Source organism: Colobus angolensis, unplaced genomic scaffold, assembly GCF_000951035.1.
Source record: "Colobus angolensis palliatus isolate OR3802 unplaced genomic scaffold, Cang.pa_1.0 Scaffold153, whole genome shotgun sequence".
NCBI lineage: Eukaryota > Metazoa > Chordata > Mammalia > Primates > Cercopithecidae > Colobus > Colobus angolensis.
The window spans coordinates 2453764-2468705 of record NW_012114633.1 but is presented as its reverse complement, the minus strand read 5'-3'; the positions used below and the strand labels follow the sequence as shown (position 1 = coordinate 2468705).

The 14942-nt window shown below is 34.1% G+C and overlaps 1 protein-coding gene across 2 annotated transcripts in view; it reads left to right on the top strand.

Moving 5' to 3' along the window:
• GLS (glutaminase) overlaps positions 1–14942 on the top strand; it is an 89603-nt gene that overhangs the window by 34422 nt on the left and 40239 nt on the right. For both annotated transcript variants that reach the window (XM_011936429.1, XM_011936430.1), the window contains exons 8-12: positions 6718–6750; positions 6836–6894; positions 10223–10289; positions 10851–10901; positions 13707–13883. In XM_011936429.1, the coding sequence (XP_011791819.1) occupies positions 6718–6750; positions 6836–6894; positions 10223–10289; positions 10851–10901; positions 13707–13883 (387 nt within the window). The remainder of the gene's footprint in view (positions 1–6717; positions 6751–6835; positions 6895–10222; positions 10290–10850; positions 10902–13706; positions 13884–14942) is intronic.

Sequence of the window (14942 nt, the reverse complement as noted above, 5' to 3'; positions counted from 1 at the left end):
TTTTTTTTCTTTAAACAATTTGTAATCATACTCATTGAAAATCAAGACAAGCTTAGTTAATGTGTATGTAACGTTCAATTTGGTCGTGTTAGCAATAGCCTGTTAGGTATGCTTATAAGACATGGTTTGCTTATAAGAGTGGTTTGTGACTCTGAGAGTAATGCATGATGCCTTGGACTGACAACTTTCAGAAGACAGGATTATATTGGTTTATGTACCTCACGTTTATATCAGTTTATGCTTTAGCTTTTTTTTTTTTTAAGTGAAAGGTAGAGCATTTATTGTCAACTAAAAATTGTTTTGTGAACTTTATTTTTAGGGTTAATCTATGAAAATACTAGATCTAGAAAAACATTCTTTTTTACCTGGAGTGTCTTATTTTTTATTTTCCCAATACTCTTTAGCTTTAAACCATTTTCAATCATAAGATTAAATTAAGAATATTTCATAAAATCATTTTTAGTTACCTCTTTTTGCCTTTTCCTCTGTGATGTCTAATTTTTAATTGGCTTGCACCTCCATACTTTATGAATGGAATCAAGTGTGATACTTACAAAATAACTCTGATTGATGCATTGACTTTAAATGAGCCATTTTAGTATTAAATTTATTGACAGATGTCCTTGTTAACAGTATTTTTCACCTGTGTTGTAAAGTATAATACATGAATCAATTCATAAATATGTTGTAAAAAACTGTATAAAAACACTGCAATATAGTTACATTAATTTTTTAATAGATAACATTAAAACTCAGTGGTGCTTTATCAAATTTTCATTCATATAGTATTCTTCAAAGGAATGTAAATTCTGTAACTTGACAGGCATATTTACAGAAAAATTTGTATAGTTTTCTAGTATCAGTATCTGGTTACCCTTTTCAAACAACCCATACGGGTTTGTTTTTTTAAAATCATTTGGTGAGTGGATTAGAAATGTTGATAAGTATATTTCTTCCAATTTGGTTTATTTTAAAAATGTTTCTACTCTATTTACTACAAATGATTATAACTTTTTCAAAAATAATACAATATCTAATAATGCTCATACAGTGATCTTCAAACTGGGATAAACATATCTTTGGATTCCATACTTGGAATTCTTTCCAAGGAATAAAGGGGCATTGATAGTTTTAAGATAAGTCAGTTTCAAAATCTATTTCTATATGCACCTTTTAAAAATTTAATCTGCCTTTAGTCCAGGTGTCCTCCTGTTTTCCAAAAGAAAGACATAGTTCTCATGTCTTTCAAATTTTAGTACAGTGCACAGCTTCAGGTTGTAAAAACCTCAGCCCACCAGCAAAAGAGGACATTTTGAAATATTAGAGTCAGTGTTGTTAAGGAAGGCGAACCATTGTAATGACTGGTAATAAGTCCTGTTGTATACTAGGTTGTTTCCAGTTCTTTGGTTTCAACAAAATCGAAAGAGAATCTAAGTAAGTTGTCGGTAAATAAGAGCATTAGCATAATTTTTGAGAATAGAGTACTGTATGACTTTTGGCATGTAATGAGCTGGAGGCATGTAAAGAACTGAGTAACATTGCTATAATAAAACTTTTAAAATTTCAGTGTACTTATCTATTACAAGCAAAGTTTCTCAATTCACACATCTGTAAAAATTAAAAATAGGAAGAGAATTAGTCCTGAGTTCATTCTAGCAATAGAAGAGATCCACTGATACATGAACTAAAAATCAATGACTGTTTCAAATGGGAAAGAAAAATACTCAAAAGGAAAATCTTGCAAATTAGTGTGGGAAATTATTAGCAAATAAATATTTTTCCTTTAATTTTTTATTGTGAAAAAATTCAAACATATATAAAATAGACAAGTATGACCAGCTCTCATATATGCATGCCCAGCTTTTATTTTTGTTAACATCTGTTTTTCCACCCAACTCACCCCACTACTCCATAATGATGAAGATAATGGATTTTTATCATTTTTAGTTTTGATTTTGCATTGGGGGTGGTTTACTCTCTTTTGTATATGTAGGCATGTGCTTTTCCTAAGAGCTTTGCAAATAAACTTTTTACTGTAACTTTTTCAGAATTAATGTGACATGTTAATGATTATTAGATCTCATCAATCCTTGGGGTACATGAAGTCTTTCCAAGAGATACATAAGCAGATATATTTTATTGACTTAAGTTAAATGCCATATCCAGGGTAAATTATATGAACAAATAATAATCAAATGCCTTTACATTTAAATGGGAGAAGTTTTGGGGAGAAACATTCTTTAGTCAATGCACTTATTCAATACAGGCATACCTCAGAGATATTGCAGATCACCTAACTATTTAAATGGGAGAAGTTTTGGGGAGAAACATTCTTTAGTCAATGCACTTATTCAATACAGGCATACCTCAGAGATATTGCAGATCACCTAACTAAAGTGAAGATTGCAAAAAAGCACATCATACTAATTTTTTTATTAACCAATGCGTACAAAAGTTTTGTTTATACTATAATCTAGTAAGTGTGCAGTAGTATTGCATCTAAAAAAAAAATACCAGTGTGAATACCTTAAGTAAAAAAAATTTTATAGGTAAGAAATGCTAAGGAGCATCTGAGCCTTCAGTGAGTTCTAATCTTTTTGCTGGTGGAAGGTCTTGTCTTGATGTTGATGATTACTGACTGATAAGGGTGGTGGTTGCTGAAGATTGGGGTGGCTGTGGCAATTTCTTAAAATAAGACAACAATAAAGTTGCCACATCAATTGACTCTTCCTTTTATGAAAGATTTCTCTGTAGCACGCAATGCTCTTTGACAGCATTTTATTCAGAGTAGAGCTTCTTTCAAAATTGGAGTCAATCTTCCAAAACCCTGCCCCTGCTTTATGAACTAAGTTTATGGAATGTTCTCAATCCTTTGTTGTATTTCAATGATATTCAGAGCATCTTTACCAGAAGTAGTTTTCATCTCAAGAAACCACTTTCTTAGTTCACCCATGAGAAGCAACTCCTCATGCATTCAAGTTTTATCATGAGTTTGCAGCAATTCAGTCATATCTTCAGGCCTTACTTTCAATTCTAGTTCTCTTGATATTTCCATCACATGTGTAGTTATTTCCTCTGCTTGGACTCCTCAGTCATCCATGAGGATTGGAATCAACTTCATTTGAACTCCTGTTAATGTTGATATTTCGACCACCTATGATCATGAAAGTTCTTAATGACATTTAGAATGGTGAATCTTTTCCAGAAGATTTTCAGTTTACTTTGCCCAGATCTATCAGACGAATCACTATTATTGCAGCTATTGCCTTATGAACAGTGTTTCTTAAATAGTAAGACTTGAAAGTTGAAATTATTCCTTGATCCCGCAGAATGGATGTTGTGTTAGCAGACATGAAAACAACATTATGCTCCTTGTACATCTCCATCAGAACTCTTGGGTGACCAGGTGTGTTGTTAGTGAACAGTAATATTTTGAAAGAAATTTTTTTTTTTTTTTTTCTGGCTGGTCATGGCGGAATCTCAGCACTTTGGGAGGTTGAGGTAAGAGGATTGCTTGAGCCAAGGAGTTCAAGACCAGTCTGCTCAATATAGTGAGACTCCCATCTCTGTTAAAAAACAAAATCTTTTTTTGAGCTGTAGGTTTCAACAGTGGGCTTAAAATATTCAGTAAACAATGTTGTAAACCGATGTGGTCCAATCCAGGCTTTGTTATAAGCCCAGGCAGGGTAGATTTAGCTTAATTCTTAAGGACTCTAGGATTTTTGGAATGATGAATGAGCATTGGCTTCAACTTAAGGTTACAAGCTGCCTTAGCCCCTAACAAGTCAGGCTATCCTCGGAAACCAGACATTAACTTCTCCTCTTTGGCTATGAAAGTCATAGATGTCATCTTTCAATGAAAGGCTGTTTCATCTACATTTAAAATCTGTTGTTCTTCACCTAACAACACTGGTGACACTGATGTAGTCACCTTCATCACTTAAGTTAGGTAGATCTTCTGGATAACTTGCTGCACCTTGTGCATCAGTGCTTGCTGTTGTTTCACCTTGTTCTTTTATGTTATGGAGATGGCTTCTTTCCTTAAACCTCATTAATCAACCTCTGCTAGCCACAAACCCATTTCTGCAGCTTCCTCACTTCTCTCAGCCTTTATAGAATTGAGGAGAGTTAGGGCTTCGTTCTGAATTAGGCCTTGGCCTAAGGGATATTGTAGCTAGTTTGATTTTTTTTTTTTTTTTAATCCAGGCCACACAAACTTTCTTTCTCCATGTTATTGGTTATGCTGTTTTGCTTTCCATCATTCGTGTGTTCACTGAAGTAGCGTTTTTAATTACCTTGAAGAACTTCAAGAAATGCAAAGGAAACTTTGCATTTACAACTTGGCTAACTGTTTGGTGCAAGAGGCTCAACTTTTGGTCTGTTTTGACTTTCAACATGCCGTTCTTACTAAGCTTAGTAATCATTCTGGCTCTTTGAAAGTGAGAGTTGTACAACTCTTCCTTCCACTTGAACGTTTAGAGGCCATAGTAGGGTTATTAATTGGCCTGTTTTCAGTATTGTTGAGTCTAGAAATAGGCGGTCCCAAGAAGAGGGAGAGAGATGGGAATGGACAATCAGTGAAGCAGTCAGAACATATACAACGTTCATAGGTTAAGTTTACCATTTTACATGGACATGGCTTGTGGCACCCCAAAACAAGTGTAATAGTAAGCAAAAATGACTGATCACAGATACCCATAAGACATGTAATAATTATCAAAATGTGACACAGAGACGTAGAATGAGCACATACTGTTGGAAAAATGGTGCCAGTAGATTTACTTGATGCAGGGTTATCACAAACCTTCAATTTCTTAAAAAATGCGTATCTGTGAAACACAACGAAGTGAAGCTCAATAAAATGAGGTATGCCTGTATTTTGTTTTGCTCTATTTACATAATCTGTTTAGAGAATGTTGAGTACCCAAAATGTTATACTGTATAATGCTAGACATTGGTAAATATCAGTTGTTTCTTAAAAACAATGTAAGAGCAAAACTTAATTGTGCTTTAATTTAGTAAGTTACAAAATAGACCAATTATGTGACCATAGTCTAGAGTTGAATGGTTTTTATTTTTGTATATTAAACATGACAGCCCAATGAAGACAACTTGTAAGAGTTTTGTAGGGTACAGTTTAGTTCACAGAATGAAAGTTGAGCATAACTTGTTTATTTTACATTGATTGTTTAACCAGTAATTATCCATATGACATCCCAATGCAAATGCTGACATCCGTTTCCAAAAGAGTTGTTTTTTTGTGCTTTTTCTAAGGTTACAAAGGTTTTTGTGGTTTAAATGTTGTTACATATTTTACAGCATTAGGATCTATGGAATATTTTGACAACTGCAACAGTTCAATGAAGTTGGTAATTTCTTCTTTTAATTATTTTTCATTGAACAGCTTTGGAGTTACGTTTCTACATTTTGATTTCTGGTATATTATAAGGAAAGAAAAAATTATGTCAAAGGATACTTTAGAGAAAATACACAGCTAGTGATTACAATATGGCTGTAACTAAATTATCCTTAATCTTGTTGAAGTTTTGTTAATGCCTAATTTTGATGAGATAGTATGGTGTTCCTTCTGGCTACTGATTGTATAAATGTGATTGCACATCTTTCTTAAATAAGTTGATTTGTAGGTTTTCACATATTGTCAGCCACACTCTAATCCTCTTGTAAAGAATGAACCTGGCTTTATTCAATTAAATAATTCTCTGGTACAGGTTTTCCTCCCATAATATTTTAAAGTATAATGTTTTGGATTTTTTTGAGGGTAAAGTAAAAAAAAAATGTGTTTTAAAAACTTTAGTTGTCAAATTATTTTATTTTAAGCCTATTTTAGAAATTAGAGATGTATTGTTTCTTTTGGGTGCATATCACCAATTAATACGTTTGATTTCAGATCTACAACTTACTGCTTTGTAAACTTCGCCGAGGTAAAATGAAACCATTTGGCTACTTGAACTGATCTACATTACATAGGTTTTTCCTATTGACATTTGCAGTAGATAACATGTCAGAAATGAAAGTGATGAAACAATACATCTTCCATACTCTGAATTGGCACAATGCTAAATACAATAGAAGCTAATTTTTTAGACTGTGAAATATAATTTTTTTTTAGTTCAAATATTATTATAACAATTGAGAGCTATTAAGAATAGAGCTTTCTCTACAGTAGTAAAATGTAACCAGAATGTTTGCATATACTGGAATTATAAAAGATTAGTTTTGCAGCATAACTCATTTTTCTAACTCTAATATTAAAAGATTTAATAAAATACAAATAGATTTTTCTTAATTGAAATATTTTATATATACTTAATTCTTTTCGAAGGGTGAAACTTTATTTTAAGTTTTTTAAAATATAAGATTAAATAACACATTTTAGCAAAATTATGTACTGTCATGAAAGATAAGGGAATTTCATGGTAACTTATAGTTAAATTTCTGTAACTTTGGGTTGGGTAAAGATATACTTAAAATAAAGCATTCCCTTTGTAATTCTGATGCATCTCAACAACATATGGGTATTAAATAACATGTAAAAGAGTGTATATAAATGTTAAATTACTTTAGAACTATTTCCTAGATTTAAAAATACTAATGCAGTATATTATAACGATAGCTGTTTGAAATTTTGATATTAGCTTGAAACTTAACTCTGGTGGTACCTATATTAACATATTTATGTCTCTTATTTTTTTGCAGCAAGGAGTAAATAATGCTGAAAAATTTGACTATGTAAGTGCAACATGTCATTCAGTTTTCATGACACATTTTCTATATATTTGTTTTTTGATTACTAATTCCTAATTTTGGTTTATAGGTCATGCAGTTTTTGAATAAGATGGCTGGTAATGAATATGTTGGATTCAGTAATGCGACGTGAGTGTTTTAAATGCTGTTTTGTTACGTAAAAACACACATTGTATTTAGAATTGATCTGCTCTCTTTTCATTAGAGGGAAATGAATGATTTCTAAATTACCTGACAGAAACACTTAAAAATACATTAAATAGTTTTGACAAATTTCTTATAGGTAATCATACAATCAGAAGAGACCCCAAGTTTATGTCAAATTACTGGTGCTTATTCAATTTTGTCTTTGCTTATAATACCCGTTTTACCTCTCTTCTATTTCTGTTCCAGGCTATCTGGATTTTTACCCCAATTTTTTATTTTAAAATTTGTCAGTCTATAGAAAAGTTGAAAAAATAAATCTTTTACTTATATTTTCTTTTTTTTTTTTTTTTGAGACGAAGTCTCGCTCTGTCACCCAGGCTGGAGTGCAGTGGCCAGATCTCAGCTCACTGCAAGCTCCGCCTCCCGGTTCCCGCCATTCTCCTGCCTCAGCCTCCCGAGTAGCTGGGACTACAGGCGCCCGCCACCTCGCGCAGCTAGTTTTTTGTATTTTTTAGTAGAGACGGGGTTTCACCATGTTAGCCAGGATGGTCTCAATCTCCTGACCTCGTGATCCGCCTGTCTCGGCCTCCCAAAGTGCTGGGATTACAGGCTTGAGCCGCGCCCAGCCTGTATTTTCTAATATTTGTCTTACTTGCTTTTTCTCAACCTCTGTCTCTTTAGATAGATAAAAATATGTATGTATACCTCTGAATACAAATATGTAAATATGTATGTACATAGATGTTTTTTCCCTAAACCATTTCAAATTAAGTTGTAGACATCATGATACCTCACGCTTGAATAAGAAAGCACATACAGTCTAAGAATAAGGACATTCTCCTACATAACCACAATATCATTAACACATGTAAGAACATTAATGTTAATTTTAAAATATCATGACATTAATCAATATGTAAATGTTCCCATCTCTTCCCCAAGTGTCTTGACAACTTTTATTATTATTTTTTAGATTCAGGAACAAATCAAGGTTCTTACATTGTATTTATTACGATGTCTGTTTTGTCTTTTTACTTAGAACAGTCCCTCTGCTCTAGATCTTTGCTTTTACAAATTTTTATATGGGCTTTTATTTATTTATTTAGTTAGTTATTTTTTGAGACGGAGTCTCGCTCTGTTGCCCAGGCCAGAGTGCAGTGGTGCGGTCTCGGCTCACTGCAAGCTCTGCCTCCTGGGTTCACATGTTCTCCTGCCTCGGCCTCCCGAGTAGCTGGGACTACAGATGCCCGCCTCTACGCCCAGCTAATTTTTTTGTATTTTTAGTAGAGACGGGGTTTTACCATGTGAACCAGGATGGTCTCAATCTCCTGACCTTGTGATCCGCCCGTCTCAGCCTCCCAAAGTACTACGATTACAGGCATGAGCCACCGTGCCCAGCCATGGGCTTTTATTTTTAAAGAGTGCAGGCTGCTTGTTTTATAGACCAGGGGTTGCTGACTTTTTCTTTGAAGGACCAGACAGTAAATAATTTATGTTTATGGACCATACTGCCTGTATTGTAACTTCTCAGTTCTGCTGTTTAGTAGAAAAGCAGCCATAGACAATACGAGGCTGTGTTCTAAAAAACTTTATAAAAACAGGCAGCAGGCCGTATGGTGGATGTTTCCCATTTTGTATTTGTCTGATTGGTTCCTTCTCATTAGAAACATTATTCTGTTAAACATTATTGTAATATTATTATGTTTTAGCATGTATACTACTATTTTATTCTTATTTAGCACTTCTTTACATTTCAGGGGTAAACATTGTAAGGTTGCATGCCTTCCCAGCATTAATTCATCAGCTTAAGTATCTTTTCCAGGAAGTATTCCATGAATCTCAACTTGCCTCTTTTCTGTGCTCTCCTATTACCATATTTTATCAAACTTATTACATGTCTCTCTTTGCCCCATAATCACCATTAGACTCTGCCCTCCTTAAGACCTAGATGGAATGTTGTGTCTTCTAGTTCATTTCTGTATGCATGTTATCTGGCAGATAATAGGCAGTTGAGATAGTGTTGAAGAACTATGTGTCAGTCACTTTGATAATTGCTGACCAGTTAGTCATTTATCTAAACTATGTTGATTTTTTTTTTTTAAGTATGGCAAACTGATAAGAGTTTGAAATGTTAAAATGGACAATTAGAAGGGGCTGTCCACCTCAGTGATATAAAGAACATTACCCACAGTTCCTCTAATATCGGCAGCCCTTTTAGACTTGTAGGGTAATTCTCAAATATAATGCAAATTAAATCTGTCTAAATCAAAACTCATTCTTTCTTTCCAAACTGCTCTTTGCTCTACAGATAGATCCCTGTGTCAGTTAATATTATCATCCTCTCAGGCTATGTTAGAAATTCAGGCTTTGTATCAGTCTTTACTCAGTCTCTCCTTTTCCTTATCAGGTTGGAAGATTATCCAACTACTTGCATGTTTGATCATACCTCTCCTTCCATTCCTATCACAGCTGCCTAAATTCAGGCTTTTGTAGCTCTCATTACAGTATTCTCTTAATAGATCAGTCATCGCTTCTTTTTCCCCTTTTTCAAACTGATGTCAGTTATCTTTCTAAAATGTAGATCTGATTAGGTAACTTGTTTGAAAGCCCTCAGGCTTTTGTTTTGTGGGTAGTAAGGAGCTACTACATTATTCGGCATTATTGATTTTGATAATTTGGTCCCAGTCTCCTTCGTTTGTTTGATGTTTTCCCCCACTTCTCCATGTGCTGTTTCCTGATTACATCAGAATATTTGCCATTCTTCAGTGGAGCCCTGTCCATATAGTTTTCTAACTGTTCATGCTGCATGGAATTTGCCAGTGCCTAGGCCTCGATGGTCTCGATGGTCTCGATGTACCCTGAAATCTGTTAGTCCATTGAGTCCTGCAGGATCCATTTTGTGTTTCCCACTCTCAGTGAAAATTCCATGATTATGTCAAGTTCCCTGATTATGTCAATTAAAATGGACTCTTATTGTACTTTTGGGTAGCCAGAGGATTCTGCAGTTTTTCAGTGTATTTTAATGGTAGAAGATTAGAGAATTTTAAAATTAGCTTTTTTGTTTACAAAATATGAAGACTTGAATGGGCCTTTTATAGCCAAGAAAATGAAGATTGAAAGAATGACCACTTAAATGACTTGTCCAAAGCTATACAAATAGCCTGTTGACAGAATTAATTGGAACTCTGTAGTCCTAAATCTTAGTTCAGTATTCTTCATGCTGTACCTTGCTATACAAATGAAATTATGAACAATCGCACTTTTAAAGAAAGTACATAGAGCAAATTTTTTTGTTTTTTTCTTCTTCCAGGTTTCAGTCTGAAAGAGAAAGTGGAGATCGAAATTTTGCAATAGGATATTACTTAAAAGAAAAGAAGGTTTTTAAATTTTTGTTTCCCTTTCAAATTATTCTTTCATTTAATAAAATACCTGAAGATGTATGCTAAGAATTCAACAATAGCCTTTAAGCAGCTACCTATTACTATTTAAGGTGCAGAAGTTTTTGCAGAGTGCTCTTGAGTCAGTATTATCAAATTGTTAATGTTATTATTAAATTGATTTGTATCTGGCAGTATTTAAATATTTGACTAATTTTATTTATTAATACAAATTTTGTTTCAGGTTTAGTCTAATTTTTCAAAAGCATAATAATACCTGATTAGTGTTAACTACTCTTGATTTTTTTAAGTGGCTGGTCTAGTAACTTCATTTATACATCAAGAATCATTTTATCATTGTCAGTTAAACTGGTATCTAAAAACTTAAATGATGTGATAACATTTTGCTTTTTTGTTTCATGTTTATACTCTTTTAGAAGTTACATGCTGTTTTATTAATTGAAATGAAACACTTGTGTACATTTGAAATTTTTCATGTATTTCTCTACTTATGTGCATTCCTGTGTGCCTGAATTTTTAATTGCCTTTCTATTTTTTCAGTGTTTTCCAGAAGGCACAGACATGGTTGGTATATTAGACTTCTACTTCCAGGTAATTTAATTATATAAATTGTATATATAAATGGATGTGTTGGCTGGGCACAGTGGCTCACGCCTGTAATCCCAGCACTTTGGGAGGCCAAGGTGGACGGATCATGAGGTCAAGAGATCGAGACCATCCTGGCCAACATGGTGAAACCCCATCTCTACTAAAAATACAAAAATTAGTTGGGTGTGGTGGTGTGTGCCTGTAGTCCCAGCTACTCGGGAGGCTGAGGCAGGAGAATCGCTTGAACCTGGAAGGCTGAGGTTGCAGTGAGCTGAGATTGTGCCACTGCATTCCAGCCTGGTGACAGAGTGAGACTCCGTCTCAAAATAAGTAAATGGATGTGTCACATTATGCAAAATATAGGTGTCTCAGAAATCTTGGTTCTAGGCCATGAGAAAATACATTTTTCATTGACTTTCAAAAATGTCTTCATAAAAGGCAGTCTTATGCCCGTGTTGCCTAAAATATCATGCCTCAAAATGTAATAGGGACAATTTTTTCTGTAAACATGTTGGAGAATTGTCAAAAATAACGTACACTCCCAGAAATTGACACTCCTAATTATAAACTGAACTCTAAATTTTTTGTAGCTTTCACATTTTGTTTGGGAAAAGTCTTTTTTTTTTTTTTTTTTTTTTTAAATAATCAGAGGGCTCTTGTTAAGCTTTAAAAAGTGTCGGTGTCTCAGCTGACTTGGTATCTTGTAATTTCTTTGTTACTACTCTATCCTGTCTTAACTGGTGCTAGTTCATTTCTGCAGGTCGTATGTCGGGCTTTCTTCTCGTATGTCGGGCTTTCTTCTAAGTTAGAGTAGCTCTCAATATTGAGGGGGTGGGACTGGGCAAGAGGGACCATGTTACACACAGTGGGCTGTGGTATAGAACTCAATTTAGAATAGCCTTCCTGGAGATCTCCCACCCACATTTTCAGTTCAATTTATTCTTACAGATTAAACACAGTTGGTGCCACTGATGGGACTGTAATGTGAAGCCACATAGGAGGCTACATTACTGTTAATTTCTAGTTCACTTTACATTTGCCTGTCTTTACTTTTAAAGGTTCCTTAATTTTAACCTTTCAGTAATCTTAGAGAATATGTAAGTGAGGTTGATAATGATTTAGATTTTGATAGATGTCCAGGTTGCAGCTTTTCATCTGCCCAATGTGAAAAACTGTGAACTGGGAATCCAGACCATCAATATAAAATTTAAGGTCTAGCCCAGCGACTTATTAGCCACGTGACTTAATTTTAGTTACGGATCCCTAGTTTCCTTATCCGTAGCATATGCCTGACCTGTCTTGCCATATTATGTGGAAGATAACATGAGATGATATGTGAAATTACTTTGAAACTAGCCTTTATTTTTACCTGGTCTGTGTGAATTTTTTCCATAAGCTTCTTTTCCTTTGGAATACATATTTAAATTTGGCTGTTATAGAATCTACTATAATGTGACATTTCTGTACTTCATGGCAAAAATCAAGAAATGGCCATAGAAGTGATACTGACTTTTTTGGAGAAGGGCTGCATCAAATTGAACGACCACTGAGATTTGCAGGAGAGTACCCAAGTTAGCATTGGGCAAATTAATAATGTGCTGCCTTATGACAAACAAAATTCCAATTAATGTTAAGTATACATTAGGAAATGATCATTGGAATTCAGAAAGCCTTGCATGATTAAGTCGACCTTATCACACGTCTTTGCTCTCGGGCAGTATTGTAAGTCAATTCTGTCGGTTTTGAGAAATAGGGAAGAGATTTTTGATATAAATAGGCAATCTAGTCAAAGTTAAACACACAATGTTCTAATTCACTATACTTAGTTTTCCTCCTTGCTATTTCCAAACCTCTTTGTGCCTCTTGTAGATCTTGGAGTATGGCTGAGGAAAATTTACAAGTTGAGAACCCATTCTTCTCCTATCTACTTTCTTTTTTGACCCCATCTCATCCCAATTTTGCTTACTATTAGCTAAAAATAAAACGTGGAAACATTTATTTTCATTTTATGGGTAAATTTGGGTTTGGTATGGTGAACTATTTTCATTATTTTGATTGTATTTAAATGCAAAGATTTCATCCTAGAGGGTATATTTAGCACCCATAGTAAATATCAAATAAATATTAATAAGTGGTCTAAAGGATAACATTCTGGTTTAGGCTTACAGAGCATCTGAGACAGAGCTGCTTTATTTTTTTCTTCCCCTTTGTCCTTTGCCTGTTACCATATAAATGGGGATACTGAGCTTTGTTATGGGTGAAATGTCAGGCACTTTAGCATTTTTTTCTAAAATGATGATTTCTTATGTAGACACTATCATAATCCTCACGTATGGTGCTTTATCTTAAAAATATTTCATGGCTCATTTTTTTTTGTTGAGTTAAAAATAATTATGCTTGTGTAGTGTATTCCACAGAAAGTATTAATATTTAAGCAGATTTGAATATCACATGGGAGAATAACAAATCTTAGTGTTTAGAGGCTGGCACTTCCTAGTCTAGTTCTGCCATTAAAAGAATGAGTATCTCCGGCCACTGCACTCCAGCCTGGGCGACAGAGCGAGACTCCATCTCAAAAAAAAAAAAAAAAAAAAGACTGAGTATCTTTGGCCAAATCAGAGTAAACCTTAAAAGGGGGTAGGACTTTGGTCAATTAAAATCTTTAGAATGTCCTCAAGTTTATATTAAAGTAATCTCTTTGGAAGAAATATTTCAGATCTGTATGAAATACCAAATAAAATAGATTATCTTAGAAGTGAACAGTAATATTAAAAGTAATATGAGAATTCTGCTTTTTCTTTATGTTAGCTGTGCTCCATTGAAGTGACTTGTGAATCAGCCAGTGTGATGGCTGCGACACTGGCTAATGGTGGTTTCTGCCCAATCACTGGTGAAAGAGTACTGAGCCCTGAAGCAGTTCGAAATACTTTGAGTTTGATGCATTCCTGTGGCATGTATGACTTCTCAGGGCAGTTTGCTTTCCATGTAAGTATTGTTTTATCTTAATTTTCTCTGGCAAGAAACTAGTCTGAACTGGTTCTTTGAAAAAATGCAATTTGAACTTTGTTTCTAAAGCTGTATATTAATTTTTGAGAGGCTTGTTTTTAAGGTTAATTTGTTACAAGATTAGTAAAGAATAGAGCTAAGGTCTACCAGAGGTTCTTAAGAACTTCGAAGTTTGATTTGTAGAACCTCATTCCTTCTGCTTTTAAGGCAATCCAGTGTACAAGGTTAGTACAGTCTTTCTTTACTTTCAGTTAATGTTTAGCATTATGATGATTATGTATCTTAAGAATTCTTTAACTTCAGAAAGTTTGCAAAGACGTGACATTTCACATCTTTGGTTACAGCCATAGATGTTTTAATGACTAAAAGTATATTAAAGTTAAAACTTAACAAAAATGTACTGCTTTAAGCTCTGTTGTGCATTTGCCACTTCTAAAGTGTATTGACTTTTCTTATTTCATTCTGCTCATGTCAAGTCATAATGCCATTCTAAAAGCTTTTTTTGTTTTGGAAATTTTCAAACATGTAAAACGAGAGAGAGAGAGAGATGCATTTAATGTTATCCATCACTCAGCTTCAATAATTATGAATACATGACCAATCTTGTTTCATCTGTATGTGCATCTGTTTCCCCATCCTTGTCATATTTCAGCATATAATTCTAAATAAGGACCCTTAACAAAGCATAACAATAATATAATTTTTACATATAAAAATTAAATATTACATGTCAAAACTTTAAGATCATTATTAATATCAATATTAAATTGAATATCATCAAAATATTTAGTCAGTGTTCAGATTTCCTGGATTATCTTGTAAATTATTGTTTCTTTTTTTTTTTTTTTGAGACAGAGTCTGACTTTGTTGCCCAGGCTGGAGTGCAGTGGCATGATCTCAGCTCACTGCAACCTCTGCCTCCTGAGTTCCAGTGATTCAACCTCCTGAGTAGCTGGGATTACAGGCGCCTGCCACCACACCCGGCTAATTTTTGTATTTTTAGTAGAGATGGGGTTTTGCCATGTTGGCCAGTCTGTT